The sequence below is a fragment of the Vespa velutina genome, chromosome 5, assembly GCF_912470025.1.
Source record: "Vespa velutina chromosome 5, iVesVel2.1, whole genome shotgun sequence".
NCBI lineage: Eukaryota > Metazoa > Arthropoda > Insecta > Hymenoptera > Vespidae > Vespa > Vespa velutina.
The window spans coordinates 3,772,082-3,789,919 of record NC_062192.1 but is presented as its reverse complement, the minus strand read 5'-3'; the positions used below and the strand labels follow the sequence as shown (position 1 = coordinate 3,789,919).

The following is a 17,838-nucleotide window of genomic DNA, read 5'->3' as shown; positions in this document are numbered from 1 at the left end:
ACGTCTCTTGCCGGTTGATTTACGAGTGTATCGCTTTATCACGGGTCATTGGGTTTATCTCGATATTCCGTATAATTTCTACAGAGAATAACGTCGAATCGTGGAAATAAGTTTAATGACCTATGGATGGGGTGACATTTATGTATGTCAGTCATAAACCTTTTCTTTCAAAACCGTGATAGATTCAAAAGCGTTTTTCTCGTTAAAATATAACATTCGAATAAAAAGAAGAAAAATATATATTTTAAAAATAAATTGCTTCCATTAATAAAAACAAAGAATTCTTTTGCAAAGAGATCGTATGATATCTATGTTAGCCTGCATGAAAGAGAGATAGATAGAGAGTGAGAGAATGAGTGAGATAGATAGAGAGAGAGAGAGAGAGACAGAGAGAGAGAGAGAGAGAGAGAGAGAGAGAGAGAGAGAGAGAGAGATACAGAGAGAGAAGAATAGTAGAACTATGACCTGAATCGTACGAAAAAACAAGAAGCAAAAGCGTGATGTGAGCGAAAGGAAAACGACAAAAAAAAAGATAAAAGAAAAAGAAATAAGAAGAGAGGAGTCTCGACGAACGACGATGAAGGCGAGTGGCTGAGAGCGCGGTTTAAATTAGTTTAATTTTACGGCTACCATCGTGGTCGCATTCAATGGTCGTTTCTTAGCGGCCCATTCTTTTCGTAATTGCAGTTTTAATCTGTCCAGCGGCCTCAAAAACCTATTTTTCATTCAACAACGAGACATTTGGCTCGCTAATCATTCTCCTTTTCTTTGACAACTCCTACCTAAGTTTCTTTTTATTCCAGTCATCTTCTTATTCAAACTTTCTCGTCTCTTTTTCTTTTCTTTCATTTTTTTTTTTTTTTTTCATTTTTACAAGTCATAATTTTTGAATTTAACATTCCGAGACTTGTCGGATGTTTAATCGATAATTTAGAAAACGTTATTATTATGTGTTATTATGAAGTATATCATTCATTAATGACTCAGTTAATACAATACTAATCTCCCCCTTAAAACAATTAGTTACATTTGTTACTTTTATTATCTCTTATATAACAATTAGTTACTTTTCATAAATCGTCATTTAATATATCTACTCTTAATAGATATATTAATATATCGACACAATTAATAATGAATCGTCATTTAATATATATATATACATATATATATATTTATTTATTTATTTATTAAGAATAGTTATATTAAATGACGATTCATTGTTAATTGAATCGATATAAAGATGACGAAGAAGATGTTTATAAGATTCACGAAGCTTTTTAGTATATCCTTTTTTGGTAACGTGAAACGTTTGGAAGAATAAATTTCTCCCTAATTTCTCTCTATCGTTGAGTGTTACAAATCGGTCGCACCCTCCATACGTAATTTTAATTCTGAGCACAGCTGAGAGTGACATCGTTAAAAGGGACGTTTCTTTTTCTCGTTGGTATATTCTCTATTGTAGGTATCATTCATTTTGAAACAAAATTTTGTCTCTCTCTCTCTCTCTCTCTCTCTCTCTCTCTCTGTCAATTTTAATTTCGTCAACGATAGAATGTTTTCCTTGCTTTTGTATTCATTCGACTGACAGAAGAGCCGAAATTTTCCGGACACTTTGTTTTTTTTAACGCTTAAAAGAGAATAAAATAAATCGGTCAGAATATTCACAAAACCATCGTGCCACATTTCATTCGCAAACTTCACAGACATAGAATTCATTCCACTTTCATCGTCAGTTGTTTAAGAACAACTTAATACCGATATTCGATTTTTTATTTTCCATCCTACATTCCCTTGTTATTTCCCCTTTTCTCTCTCCCTCCCTCTCTCTCTCTCTCTCTCTCACTCTCTTTCTCTCTTTTTCTCTCTTTTTCTCTCGTCGAAAGGAGAACGCGATTGGAGCAACAGAAAAATATCATTTTCCCGGTTAAATATTTGACTGGGTCGAAGGCTAGCCCGTATTCCATGTTGCTTTTTGACAGTGCTTCACTTTTTTGGCATGACCTCTCTTACGCTCTGATCATAACTCCTATACGATGCATCGATGAAAGACGTGTGCGTAACGGACGCATTTAACGAATGTACACCTCGTATGTGTATGCGATGTGTTCATACTAGTAGCCGAGAGGAAGAACGAGAAAGTACGCTCTTGCGCACGGCAGGATAGAGACGAGAGAATAAGAGAGAGAATAAGAGGGAGAGGAAGAGAGAGAGAGAGAGAGAGAGAGAGAGAGGAAGCAGAACTTTTGCACTTTAGCCCGATTAAATAGTACGGTCCTGGTCGGGTAGCTGGTAATTACGCAAAGTGGTCGGTGGTCCCAGCTTGCTCCACGTTTCCCGGCCTCTGCTTCCACTCTTCCTCTTCCCCTCTTTCCTCTATCTCTCTCTCTCTCCCTCTCTCTCATCTCTCTCATCTCTCTCTTTCTCTCTCTCTCTCTCTCTCTCTCTCTCTCTCTCAACTCTCTTTCGCTCGAAAGCACGCAAGCGCGTTTCCTTTAAAATAAGGATACAAATTTTTACTTTTTCCACGTACCTTAATACTTTCTTTTACTGGGGATTTTAAATTAACAGAAGCGTGAATAGGTGGTAGCTTCTATATGTTGTTGTTGATTATTATTAATATTATTATTATTATTGTTATTATTATTATTATTATTATTATTATTATTTTCTTTTTTTCAAAAAAATTATTCCTGCCTAGTCTTGATTTCTTTAATTATCAAGATTTCTTAATTATTAATGATAATTTAGAAAATAATTAACGTTGTTCTCTTTATTACGTTGTCGCCAGACTTTCAATTAAATTAACACGTCCTATTGAAATTTCATTAGATTGGATTTGTATGGAAATTTCGATAGTTAGGTAGAAAGAAACGATATGTTGATATCGTTTCAAAATTTAGATCATCGAGATACCAATCCTATAACCACGATTGAAAATATCTCATCGTTGCAACCATGAGATCCTCCTTTTCTCTCTCTTTCACTCTCTCTCTCTCAAAAGGAGTATAACATCTTCGAGAGGAATAAAGAAGATAAAACAGAAGGAGAAGAAGAAAAAACAAATAAAAAGATCTATAGGAATCGTAAGAAAGGTTTTTCGCACGAGTGCCACCGCGAATTCGGCATGCAAACTCGGACTGGATCATCATCATCGTCGTGGCTTCTTCGATCGTTTCGATGTTTCTTTCTTTTTTTTTTTTTCTTTTTTTTTCTTTTGTGTTTGCTCGCTATGTTACTTTTTATCTTCTCTCGAATTATTCTGAGAGAGGAGTGGAAGAGCAGGGTGCAGTACTCGAATGTACTGCAGCCAAATTTGAATCATTGGGAATAAGAGGAAACGTCAAAAGAAAGAGAGAGAGAGAGAGAGAGAGAGAGAGAGAGAGAGAGAGCCCGAGGCAAGTTCGATCCATTACGTTCGAGAATCGACGCCATGGTGCAGAGGAGAACGCGCGATTCCATTTGCCAATCGCAAATCAAAACCACAAGCCGATGTTAACCGCAACGTTGGGTATATATTACATCCATCGAAATACCGCCATGATACGGCTCGTATCTTTTGGACTTTAAAATCGACGTCGACGCGATAAAATCGTTCGGACTGCTCTTCGTCTTTTCCACTGTCGTCTGTCGTTAATGGCTCAACGGAAATGGTTTTTCTAATGATCGATAAACAATCATGGAAGCGAGACGATAATTTTCCGAGGCCGAAGCTTTTTTTCTTTTTCTTTCTCTTTACTTTTCCTTTTTTTTTCTTTTTCTTTTTTTTCCATCAATCTCTTTCTCTTTTATAGCTTTCTTTTTTTTTTCTTCTTTTTTTTTTTTTTTTTTTTTTTTTCCATTGAGATTAGATTACTTCGGAGTGATTTATATTTATCGATTCGATAGTTTCTCTTCGTATTGCACGTTTTCTCTGTTTTCAACGATGCGTCGTCGACCGAGATATTAGACGAGAAATAAGAAAAGTTTTTCTTTCGAGACGACCGAACTTTCTTTCTTTCTTTCTTTCTTTCTTTCTTTCTTTCTTTTGGTTCGAGTAAAAAATAAAACGAATCTTCCTTTCTCTTACTCTTTCTTTTTGTTTTTAGTTTTAATACTGTCAGATGAAGATCATTCGTGGTAACGTAGAGATAAAACGATCGAAAATAGAAATGGATAAAGTAAATAAGTAGATATATTATAAAATTGTGAAGATTTTTCCCTCACTCTCTTTCTTTCTTTATTTCTTTATTTCTTTATTTCTTTCTTAATCGTCGATGGCACGTCACAAGGAAAAAGTTCACATTTTAATCTCTTTAATGTTCATAGAGTAAATAGCTCGCAATAAAGAATTTCAGTATAGGAGTGGATAATAAAATTTTCATTTTAATTTTTCTTTTAAGCTCGTACGATTAATTCAGGAAGTTGGAATATAGTGATTAGGATATATGATGCTGTAAGTAGAAAAGAAAAGATATACCGTTCTAATGTACGGTAGATCTGTAAATCTCGAGTACTACGAAACAAATACATGGATACATAGACATGTACATACATATGTACGTATCGTGAGAAAAGAGGAGAAACGAGATTTTCTTCGTACAGCGAACTTTTCCTTGCCGCGCGATTCGTTTAAAAAATGTAAATGTCATGCTAATCGAGTTTCTCTTGTATTCGCTTTCGTTCGTTCCTCGAGAAAAAAAGATCAAGATGAATATGAAGAGAGAGAGAGAGAGACAGAGAGAGAAAAAGAGAAAGAAAAATTTGTTGAAGTGCTCCAAACCTCAGCAACGATCTACGCGTTGTAGAAGCCTCATGCTTTTTCTGTTCTCTCTCTCTCTCTCTCTCTCTCATTCTTTTTTTATCTTTCTTCCGACCATGTAATCGGGCAGGGAAAGAGCCCATTACCAGATGGCTTTGTTACGCTAGTGGTACTGTCTGAGAATTAATAACCCTACTACGTTCACGACGTGTATCGCGTTCTCCCTTCGACTTTGTCCTCCCATCTCTCACCCTTTCACTCTCTCTCTCTCTCTCTCTCTCTCTCTCTCTCTCTCTCTCTCTCTCTTTCTTTCTCTGTCTTTCTCTCTCTCTCTCTTTTACTCACTGATTCTTAATCTTTTTCTCTCCCTCTCCCTTTCTCTCACTTTCGATTTTTGTTTCAGTCTTTTCTTTGTGCTTTGCGCTATGCGTAAGCGAGTTCACCGAATTATTTGTCGTTAAAGGTGACTCGATACGCGCCTTTCTGTTCTTATCTTATCAATCGATCGAATTGTGTTGCTTGTTGTAAAGCAGAAGGGAGAAAGAGAGAGAGAGAGAAGGAGAGAGAGAGAGAGAGAGAGAGAGAAAGAGAAAGAGAGAGAGAAAGAGAGAAAAAAGAATTATGAGAATCGAGGGAGAAGAAAAAAGATGTTGGATAGTAGAATAGGGTGGAAAAAGGGAACAGAAAGGGACAGAGAATGCTTTTCATTAGAGGTGCAGCACAAAATGTTCGCGTTGGTAGGCTCGCAAGAGAAGGGATACTCGATGGATGGGGGAGACTTCGACGCCCGGTATATCTCGAAATGAGAAAGAGGGAAGGCGAGGGAACGATTGTGAAAAAGAAAAATCATTTTCTATACGTAATAGTTAAGTATCATGGTGAATTATGATTCGCATTTGAATCGATGGACCTTTTAATCTCGATGCAAGAGTATTTCATAACTATAAACCGATTTATATTCCATGATATGATTATTATTTCCCTTTGTCATTTAATAGGAAATCTTACTAAATAAATATTATACTTTGTTCTCGTTGATTAATATGTAATAATATTCAAAGGAGATGTCAATCGAAGAAAAACACAAACCTTCGATTTACATTCATCTCGTTCAATCGAATAACGTAGTGAGCTCAATCGAAGCTCGAAATTTTCAATTACGAACGCTTCATTAATATTAATGCTGAACGATTATCTCGGACGATTATTGTTATCGCTTGGCGATTAACGAACGAATTTATGCGCTCCAGCGCGTGTGCCTGTCGGGCATGAGAGATGGTGCTTTGAAACCGGAAGAACATAGTAATCCTGTACGAACAAAGACACAATTTGTTCGATTTCTATCCTTTATCGCATATCATGTCCAGTTATATATATATATATATATATATATATATATATATGTGTGTGTGTGTGTGTGTGTGTGTGTGTGTGTGTGTGTGTGTAGAAAAAGAAGAAAATCAGAAAAGATTCGTGGAAAGATTCGCAAGATAAAACAATGAACGAATGATAGAGAACGGCGTCAAGAGGAGAAGGAGAGTAAATAAGAAAGAAGAAAACAATCTACGAAAGTAATTCGACGTTTCTCGAGAGACATTTTCTTGAGAGAAGAAAGATTTTCGAGGTGGCTTTAACCGTTGGTACTTTCGTTGTTGGCAGAGCAGATGACTGCTCGCGTCACTGGAGGCTCTTCTTCGTGTTGTCTCCCTTTTTCTTCCTTTTCTATCTCTTTCTTTCCCTCCTCCTCTCTCTCTCTCTCTCTCTCTCTCTCTCTTCATATATTTATCTATCTATCTTTTCATTTACTTTCTCTTTTTCACTACAGTAGCCACCACTATCCGATGGAAATCTGCCACCGAGGTAAAGGCCGAGGGGAGCCATAGGTGTGAGAAAAGAGAAAAAGAGTGAGAGAGAGAGAGAGAGAGAGAGAGCGAGAGAAGAGGGGGGAAGGGGAAAGAATAAAGAAAGAAAGAGATAGAAAGAGAAAAGGTAGAGGAAGAACGAGCCTCTGTAAAAAGAAGAGGATTCCACGGCGGAAGACGATCCTCACTTTTGAGCCCCGTATACCCACCGGACTTTATCTTCCTCTTCCTTGAGATTTATCGACGTTGCCCAAGCCGTAGCGAGTACCACTCTTCTCTCCTTCCCTTCCACCCTCCCTCCCACTCTTTGGTCCCTACCGTACGCACGCCGTAATAACGAATAATGTCTAGCAGTTAGAGACCCTCTCGTCTCTCTCCGTCTTAAGTGAAAAGCAAGCCCTCGTTCCGTGGAGGATCCTAAACCAAGATCATCGCACGTAGTTACTCGAGGAGTAGGAGTACGTAGGAACTAAGAATAGGAATCCTACTCTGGGATAAAAATTCTTTCTTTTTTTTTTTTTTTTTTTTTTTTCTAGGTTGTTCGTATAATACATATAGCAATTGTATACGACTTCATTCTTTGTCCTTTGTTTATTTACTTTCTCTTATTCATTTTTTTTTCTTTTTTGCTTCTTTTCCTTTTTCTTTCTTCTTTTTACGTCTTATTAGTGCGAGTGAACAAAGTCGAATAACGTAGTGGACGGGTAAGTAAACTCAAGAAGAAAGGAAGAAAAGTGAAGGACACTGACAAAGATAAAAGTGACAAGGAGAAGATAGCATAGTCGAGCGTGTCCAGGGATACTCGAGAAGAAGATATATATGCTATATATTTCTATATATTTTCTTTTATGTATATATATATATACATACACACACACACACACACATATATATATATAAAAGAGTGGGAGTGGCTCGCTTCAATCTATCGATGTTCGAGCATTTCGAACGTATCTCAACGAAAACTTGGAAGGAGCGGTTAGGGTGGGTAGGAGGCTCTCGACGAAAGGATAAAAGATTTGAGATACGTAGACGAATATATGTAGGTATATACGTGTACATCGTATGTATAAATATATATATATATATACCGAGTGTCCCACATAAAGTATCGCAAAGATGTAACAAAATTCGAACTTCGTTCCATTTAAAGATAAAAGACGATTTACTCTATGAATGATAACGATTCTAAGAGAATTAATTTTTTGATATTACACAATTCAACTCAATTGATCATTAAAATAATGACAATAATATTGTACCTATCTTTTATATTGTATATAAATAATAGATAGTACCTATACTGTATGTCATTGTTATCGATATTAGAGTGAGAAAATGTCGATCGTAATTTCGAAAATTCCGTCGTATCATTTGAACGTTTTAAGTGTATCCCTTTACTCTTCTTCGTCTTTTTTCTTATCTTTTTGTTTTCGTTTTAGTCCTTCGGAACTCTATACTACAAGAACGATGACGTGGAGGAAATTTCGAAATCCGATTAGACCACGGTTACTTACTCGTTCGTGAGTAATACCCGCGTGAGGTTACGTAGTACACACACACACACACACACACACAGAAATATATATATAGAGAGAGAGAGAGAGAGTAGAGCTACCGTCGTTACTTTTCTCCTCTAAGACAGGGTTGGCACTGGGTGTGCGTGTCGTTCACGTTTAACCCTTCGCCATCGACGGCTTTCGATCTATTTACGTCGTTCGGTGAGAAGGGAATGGATGGTTCAAATGTGAGCACCAAAGCCACGCGAACCTAAGAAATTTTTGGAGAGCTTCGCGTGCTTCGAAAGCTCGACATGATATTATATTATCCTCGGCCTGGTGGGATCGTCTTTCGATCGATCCATTCTTAAAATCCGAAAGAAATAAATAAAAGTTAATATTATCGATTTCATTAAATTATACGAATACATTTTTGTTTTTCTTTCTTTTTTTTTTGTTCTTTTTTTTGTTTTTTTTGTTTTTTTTTTTCCTTTTTTCAATTCTTTCCCTCTTATTCATCTTTAAATCGAAGCGATAATAATGTTGATAATGTCATACCGTTAATATACGATCAGCGTAAACCTAGTTATTTATCACGGCCGCGTATTTCCAATATCGATGACGCGGCCCGATATTGTCACGAGCGAATATTACTACTTTATTTACCAGCGATATGAGACTCAAATGAGCAACCCGTATAGCATCGCATTAGTATATTAGCACTGTATTAATGTACGATCAATAATGCAAGAATAGTAGGATATATTTGGATCGAACACGAACGAAGAAATTTCTTTTAGTACGATTAAAAATTTTCATTCGGAAGAAAATCGGAAGTGTATCGATATAATTTTAATATATAGTTTTAATTTGTAATGATTTCACTGTTTTATTTTTTACATCCTATTCCTTTGAAAATATATGAACAAAATAAGAATTAGAAACGAGTTAGACGAGGTTTGTTACATTTACTCGAGTATGCTTCGAGTATGAAGTAAATATATATATATATACATACATACATATATATATATATATATATATATATATATATATATACAGTAAGCTTTAAACTTCTCTTCCTCTTTCTTCGAGCATCGTCGAGACTCCAACTTCCGAGATGGGAATCTCATTGTCGTCGGTCTCTTATCGCGATTATCGGCGCGTACAAACGTGCTGTGCGATTACCAACGTTTCCTCTCTTGGCTCGCCAACGGAGAGAAAGGCAAAATGAAAGAGGCAGCGAATGAGATAGAGATAGAGATAGGTAGAGAGAGAGAGACAGAGAGAGAGAGAGAGAGAGAGAGAGAAGAAAAAGTGAGAAAGAGAGAAAGAGAAAGAAAGAGAGAGGAAGAGGAAGATAGAGATAGAGAAAGAGCCAGAGAAAGAAAGAGTCAGAGAAAACTGTCCGGTTACATCGATGAAAGGAGAATCGTGCACTGCCGATTCTATTCGCGCGATGGACGTAGAGATACAAGATTAGGAAGCGATACCATCGTCGGATTAATTATGCGTAATGCGTCGAAGCTGAGCAAGTGTGTGAGCACACGCGTTTGAAAACGAAGACGCATTTTGCAACGAAATACTGAATCGGCTGGTACGATGATAGGACGTAGACCATTAGAGATATACCACTATGTGACCGCCATTGCTACTATTACAACTACTAACACCCATCGTCGTCGTTGGCGCAGTGCACTCAGTGTAACTCGCGTAGACCGAGAACGAGCGGTGCATTCAATTATCATTGTTAACTCGTACGGTTTACAGATGTTTCCGCGATAATCACGTTAATCCTGCCTAGCGTATTAACCAGCATCGAATGCCAACGGAGTAACGAGGGAGGCACGGTTTCTCGATACAAACTCAGAGAACGAGAGTGCACGACTTAATTAGAGTCGTTGGAAAAATTCGGAATATTGGATGGCCGTTCGATGGTCGTACGATGCGATCTATCTATCTATTTATCTATCTATCCATCGTAGTGGTAGTAATAATGTTACTTCAGTATAATACAATGTTCAGATGTATCTCACGGTATCCGTTGAGTCAAGATCAAACGAGTCGAATCGCTTTTACGAGGGTGGATTACGTCTATTAAGTTCCTGGCCTTCTTTCCATCTTGTATTACTCGTTTGTAAATAGATTTAATCGCGATACTATCACTTCTAATCTCAGTGATTAGAACGATTAACTTCCCGTAGAATCTAATATCACAAAATAGATAGTTTTTACTTAAAATTGTTACTTTTTTTTTTTTTTTTTTGTCTAAATGAATTGCAATGACTAATTCCGATTATGCTGAAAGAACGAAAGCCATATGTATTAAGCCGCTTTTATATAGCAATTGGTATTTCGCATAATTTGTAAGCGAATGATTATGCAAACGACTGTGTTCAAGTACACAACGAACGTTTTGTATGTTAAATTCAGTTGGTATTCGTTATTTCGCTTGAACAGAGAATGAGCATATTTGATGGCGGCAAAATGAACTACATTTTTTCGATGGTTTCTTTTTGTGAATATGTATGTTTATGAAGAGTATGATACCGAGAGTTCCAGTTGCACTTGCGAGGATTAAACCATGAGAGAAAAAGAGAGAAAGAGAAAGAGGGATACGCGTTGTTTAGAGCGACAACGCGTGATGAAACAAAACGCATTAAAGCAATTTTCTAAATAGTAAATGTGAGGACGACGGATGAGATATGTTTCTCTATTTCTCTCTCTCTCTCTCTCTCTCTCTCTCTCTCTTTCTCTTTATCTCTGTTTGTCTCTATTTCAATCCTTAGGAGCATTAGCGTAATGTGCTGAGCATGAAAAAAAAAAGAAAAAGAAAGAAAGAAAGAAAGAAAGAAAGAAAGAAAGAACAGAAACAAAGCTTAGTCGTTCGCGAGTGTATGCACCTCATCATTAATTTTTCGCGGATGCCATCGAGTAGAAATCGTAAAAAAAAAATAGAAAAAGAAATTTCATGTATGAAAGAGATCGAAATTTTTAAAGGGTTCATTCGTTGCATTATCTTGTATACTTCAAAATTCTTTCGAAATAAAAATGCGATGTACGCATTGCGAGATCTGGTCTTGTGCCAGTGAATGAAAACAAAAAAAAAGAAAAAAGAAAAATACAAATATAAATAAAAATAAAAATAAAAATAAAAATAAAAATAAAAATAAAAATAAAAATAAATAAATAAATAAATATATATATATATATATATATATATATATATATATATATATATATATATTTATATATATATATACGTATTTTTTTTCTCACGCAAACTTTTCTCTCTTCTCTATTTTTCTTTTTCGAAAACTACGCGCGTTGTTTTACCGAAAAAACGATGTTTTCGGCGCGATGGCCCGTACATTTTCACGATTCGTCGTGTGGTAACGCGCGAAACGTGGGTGCAACGATCGAAGAGAGAGAAAGAGAGAGAGAGAGAGAGAGAGAGCGAGGGAGGGGGAGAAAGAGAGAGATAGAGAAAGAGAGAGATAGAGAAAGAGAGAGGGATGGAAAAGAGGATTCTACGCCAGCGGCGCTCTTTCGCTCTATTTCCATCTCCCTGCGTACGGTGTTCTCTTTTATCCTTCTCTCTCTCTCTCTCTCTCTCTCTCTCTCTCTCTCTCTCTCTCTGTCTCTCTCTCTCTCTTTCTCTCGTTCGCTCATCTTTTCGCTCTCGTGCAAACCAGGGTAGAATGTTTTCATTCGAAGGTATCCTATTGTGCGGCGCTCGGTAAACGCCGAAATGCTGATGCCGAAACTGTTTTCCTTTTTGCCTTCGTTAACCCACATTCACGTATACATTCGACCCACGCCTTTTTTTTCACCTTCTCCCCATCCCTCCCCCACCCCACCCATTCCCCTTCCCCTTTCTATCTCCCTCCCCCCTCCCCCTTCAATCCAACCCAAGCCATCTTCCCTTTCTCTTTTTGACACGTACATATACACAAACATAAATACAAACACTTTCCATTCTATATATCTCTAGTTGTTTTATTTGTTCGGTTTGATGGATTAAGCTGATTTATGACGTTTATCCTTGATGTCAGCTGCGTATTGGTAAGGGAAGCCATTCTCTTCTTTGGACTAATACTTTGGATTATTCCGGTTTTTAGTTTTCGTTAGATCGTACAAAAATGTTCGTATTAGAAATATCAAAATTGCAAATTGCGCCTGTGAAAATATTCGAAATGTTTTGAAACTTTATTATCGTATGTTATTTTATTATTATTTATTATTACAGTTTAATTTAACATTAACATTGATTAATCGGAAAATATAAAGAAACCAATTTGTAATAAAAATATCCTTGTTCTTTTCTTCCAGGCGTAGTCGGAGCTCGAAATCTGAGTGCCATGGAGTGCCGCAAGGGTCGACGGAAAGGTCTGCTCGGTGGGCTGCTCCTTGCATGGCTATTAACCAGCGGTCGTACAGTCGTCGCACGAAATATAGGTAAGAATCGAGGAATCTTCGTTCGCGTGTGAATCTCGTGGCTTTAAATGCAATCTAGATTTTCTCCTTGGTTGTACTTAGATAACTGGAAATACGAAGAGGGTAGCACACCGAGTATCGGAAATTATGTGCGGGAAAGATAGAAATCGTCGTATCTTTGCCCGCTACCAATGCATGTACATGAATTTACCAAATCGTTACATAGTTCCATAGACGATGTTGAAATGCGATTGTTATTTCATACGATCGATTCTCACACTAAGTCAGAAACTATAGTTTACTCGAAAATCGCACGTTGTTCTTGAATTACGATTATTTTTCACGTGACAAAATTATTTATTCGAATACAAACTCTTTACGTTGTTATCGTCTGTTCTTACGAAATAAAAATGCGCCGATCTGATTAAATTTACATACTTTCGATAATTTAACAATAATAAATATATTACGATTCGTACAAAATGTACAATTATGAAATAACTAAAGATGATAAATTTTTGTTTAACTTGAGATTGATAACGTAATATTCAAGCCAAAGTTATAGCACGTTTTGTTAATAATGAATATTAATTCCTTTTAATTAGTCCCTGTAAGAGATCGTGCGGTTTGGAAAAATTATATTTCAACCAATGAACAATTAGATTAGTGCTACGTAGGTAAGTCTGAAATTGTTCCAGAAGATTTTGACGGCTTACTCTCTCAGATAATAGCTCTGTATATTTTTTAACAGCAGGGACACTCTCACAGTAATTGTTTCGGCTTTATGGCTCTTCAATTCGACCTCTTCGATGGTAGCCAGACCTCATCATAAATTGTCTGCACCAAGAGTAACCTAAGTGTCCTTGGCGTCTTCAATAGTTATATATGAGTTTTTAAAGATTTCTTACGAGTATTTCACATCTGCGTTGCACGTTGCAACCGGCTCGATTATTAACATTGCGCTCGTTAATAATATCATAAAATCAAAGCTTTTAGTTTATTCAATTGCAGATGCAGCACGTAGATAATACTGATTTCAACCGCATCTATGAAAGTGCTAATTATAATATCGAGCCAGGTTTGCTATACGCTTTGATATTAATTATTCGATATGTTTCTCTTCGAAGTTAATATAAACGAGCAAGCTTATATTTTTATTATTTCATCGAGAATGCTCGAGAACGTTCTTTCAATATTCATGATCGTCGCTTATATATAACTTTTAACGAACCTTTAAATCGATCGATATTCATGTAATAATGATATCGAGCAAGAAAGAGAGAGAGAGAAAGAGGGAGTGGGGGGAGGAAGCTCGAATAGAATACATATAGAGTATCGATGACATTGCCTTTGAAACGCTACAAAATTATTGATTTATCGACCGTATCGTAATTACATTTTTCATCATTCTAAGTAATTCAACCGACACCCCGTTGATTCGATCGACAAGCGAAACCGAGCAAATCTATATAAAGTATGGATAATTAAGCATCGAAAGCTATTATTCGCGTACGTCTCTGTAATTCATTTTCAGGTCGTTAGCTAACTATCGTTTTTAACGAACGACCATATTATTAGCAGCTTATGTGGTTGTGCAAACCGATGAAAGCATTATTCTGTATGATATTCCGTTTGGATATCGTATCGATGTTTATAAAAAAAAAAAAAAAAAAAAAAAAAAAAAAAAAAAAAAAAAAAAAGAAAAAATACAAAAAAAAGTAATTAAATAATTATCAAAAGAAGAATGATATAGACCTATCTATAATTACGGATATTATATTTGTAATAACGTTCGAATTATTAATGATGGATAATCTATATGAGAGATAGTATCGATTGATCTAGATCATGTAGGAATCATTGTGACGAACGAAGCCCCATGTTCAATAGCAATCCTATTGAGTGTCCAATTTGGAAAACGCGTTGGTAGAGAAGAGAAGCGGTAAACGATACGAATCCCTACGTATTTCCACGAATGCTTTTGGTCAAAACTATAGCGCGACGGGTAATACACCAACGAGAGCTTAACGTCGAAACGTTTATCGAGCTCTACGAGTCCTATCGTTTGGGGTCTATCGACGTAAAACGTAAAATCGTGGATAAAACCTTCTTTCTTTATCAATGATCATTCTCGGTATACACATACCGAATGCGAATTTACGTTCATTACATCACAATTTGGAGAATTTTCTTTGGGGGAAAAAAAAAGAAAAATGAAAACAAATGGATAAATAAATAAAATAAAATAAAATAAAAAAAGAAAGAAAAAGTATTGTTGCGCAATATTCCTTTGATATCTGTACAATTTATTTGTTATCATTAATAATAAACGTTGATTATTAGAAATATCCTTTATTAAAATATATATCTAATAAAAGGAATAAAATGTAGATATATATTCTAGGAATAAATCACTATTTCAAATGAACCTGGTTGTAAAACGCAAGAGCGTAAACTTCGGAGCGTGTTCATCGAACGATTATTAATGAGCTCAGTCTCGAGGGCGATTTCATCGTGTGTTCGTCAGGGTCGAGGGTCACGAAAGAGACTCACGTGGATCTCGAGAGAGAAAAAGAGACAAAGTATAAGAGCGTAGAAGAGTGAGAGAGATCGTTCCAATATTTCTCTCTCTTCCTCTCCCTTCTCTCTCTCTCTCTCTCTCTCTCTCTCTCTCTCTTTCTATTTCTTCTGCGATTATTATACACTCCGTCGGGTTCAATTCACGAGGATCGTTGGATTTTTCTTCTTATTTCTTCATTCTCGTCCTCTATCGATACGTGTAACCCTTGCAAACTCGCCCACGCGTACGTGCTTCACGTGCATAGATGGAAGAAGAGCCAAACGATGGATACATCGAAAATTCCCATGTCGATTCTATCGTATTTTTATCGATCTATCATGAAAATTCTTATTTTCTTTTATTTTCTTAACTTCCTTTCATTTATCTATAAATAATAAATATGTTAAAAAATTTATAAAAGAATATTTTCACTCCTTTGTCCTTAACATTTTTTTAAACAATTTACTTAAATATTTCTTGATAAACTATCTAAATATCTAATCACAAACAATTAGAATCCTTTTAAAAACGAGTACCTTTTCGTAGTGTCATGCATCTCTAATCGAATTTTAATCGTAAACGTTGAGCGAGAAAGTGAAAGATTGAGAAACGGCGAGAGAGAGAGAGAGAGAGAGAGAGAGAGAGAGAGAGAGAAAGAAAGAAAGAAAGAAAGAAAGAAAGAAAGAAAGAAAGAAAGAAATAGAGGTGGGGGAGAAAGGAACATTTATTTCGAGTAGGTCGTGCCGTACATCTTAGAAAGTGTATAAAGTACCTATTCTCTGCAGATGCGGACCACCTGGGACACTGGTCACGACGCATCCTTCTCCTACTCTTCCTTCTCCTCCTTCTACTTCACCCTTTCTCTACTACGAGATTTATAGGCGAGAGTGAACAGGGGAACAAAAGCCGACGAACGATTTACCGCGGTCTCTTACCGTCGCATGCTTACATTCTGAGCAATTAATATTTATGTAGGACAGATCGGTAATCCTATCTGGCGTCCTGATACAATTTCGAGATGGGATCGGTGTTTCAAACATACTTTAGAGGCGATAATCGTTGAGATTGATAATCTATCTTTCACGAAACGATTTAAATTGGATTTTTTTTTTTTTTTTTTTATCAGAAAATGATATTTCTTTTTTTTCTTTCTTTCTTTTATTTTTATTTTTTTTCTTTTTTTTTTTTTTTTTTTTTTTTTTTATACCTAACATCTACAATTTTACAAATAATCAATTTTATTTTTCGATAAGATATATCGAGATACATTTCTTTTTATCATTCCTCTTTTCTCGCGAAAATATTCCAAGATTTAATTGCATTATACGAATTGAGTCCATTCATACCATTTATTTGAATTTATTATCTTGAATCTTAATGAACAAGTTAGTTCGGTCTATCGAATGAAAATTCTTCTTCAATTCTCATAAAAATACTTTTGGATAAATCATATCTAATATCTAATATTTGTTATAACATTGAAACCTTAATTAACAAATATTAATGTTAACTTAATTTTTTCTTTTTCATAGATCATTTGATTACCGTCCCATTTATTTCCACTTAGCGAATTTTCTTTTACCTTTTCCGGATTGTTTCAGTCGAATGGAAAATCAGCGACCCATCGATACTATAATAATCGTCCCTTTTTCTTTCCTTTGCAAAACTCTACTCTCTCTCTCTCTCTTTCTCTCTTTCTATCTCTCTCTCTCTCTCTGTCTCTTTCTCTCTCTTTCTTTCCCTTTCGCGATACCAATGATCCGTGTTCCTAGTCGACGCAAAGTGGATAATCTGATTCCAACGTGCCAGTAGATATTATTATGGGATGGTTGACCGCGGCCTTATTTTCTCTTTCTTCCCACATCGCCTTTACCCATCGTCTCCTTTCTCATCGTATTTTCAATGAGTTCAATGAGTTTTACGCAATCGGTTAAAGAAAAAGGAGGAAGAATAAATTCGACCAAGCGTTAAGATTCTTGGAGGAGGGGAAGGGTGCCGGTAGAATTAAATCGATATCAAACGAAGGAGGAAAGCTTTCAACCCGAAGTCGACCTTTCTACCTCGTATGGTGTCACGAAAATCCAAGATATCGTGCGTTCACATGTTCGTTCTCTTTCTCTCTATCTCTCTCTCTCTCTCTCTCTCTCTTTCTTTCTCTCAGTATCCATATCTCTATCTCTTCGTCTCACGCACAGGATTTTATATAAGTGTGAACGTATATTATCTCACTGGTGGTATATTGGGAGTGAGAGGATCTCACTGAGGCGTGGAACGTCGCCAAACGAAAATCCTCCTAGACTCCTACGCTTCTCTCTATCTATTTTTATTCTTTTTTTATTTTCCTTCCCTTCTTTATTTCCTTCCTTCCTTCCTTCCTTCCTTCCTTCCTTCCTTCCTTCCTTACTTACTTTCTTCATGCTTGCCTCCTATCGGCTTGATTTTCTTTCTGCTCGCGTTTTCCAATTCGCACCGTGCGGATCGGTCGCGTGGAAAATAAGAGATTGCCACGATCTTCTTGGACATTGTCGCGGTCGCTCTTCTTGCTTTCTCTTCAGAGAATTTGGAACACTAGAGAGAAAGAGATAGCGAGAGAAGATATTTCGTTCGTACCACCTGCCACCTTTCCTCTCCGCCTAGTGGAAACGCGAAAGGAGGGTGCGCGGCTCTAATTTTCGCGACGTTTACTTTTCCATCGTACGTGATCTTGGTTCATGCTCGGAGCTTCCAAAAAAATCTTTT

At 36.3% G+C, this 17,838-nt stretch overlaps 1 protein-coding gene across 19 annotated transcripts in view; it reads left to right on the top strand.

Annotated features, from left to right (window-relative positions):
* Positions 1-17,838, top strand: part of LOC124949209 (latrophilin Cirl-like) — a 663,827-nt gene that overhangs the window by 502,257 nt on the left and 143,732 nt on the right. For all 19 annotated transcript variants that reach the window (XM_047493930.1, XM_047493925.1, XM_047493923.1 and 16 more), the window contains one exon: positions 12,435-12,560. In XM_047493930.1, the coding sequence (XP_047349886.1) occupies positions 12,464-12,560 (97 nt within the window). In that variant the 5' untranslated portion in view covers positions 12,435-12,463. The remainder of the gene's footprint in view (positions 1-12,434; positions 12,561-17,838) is intronic.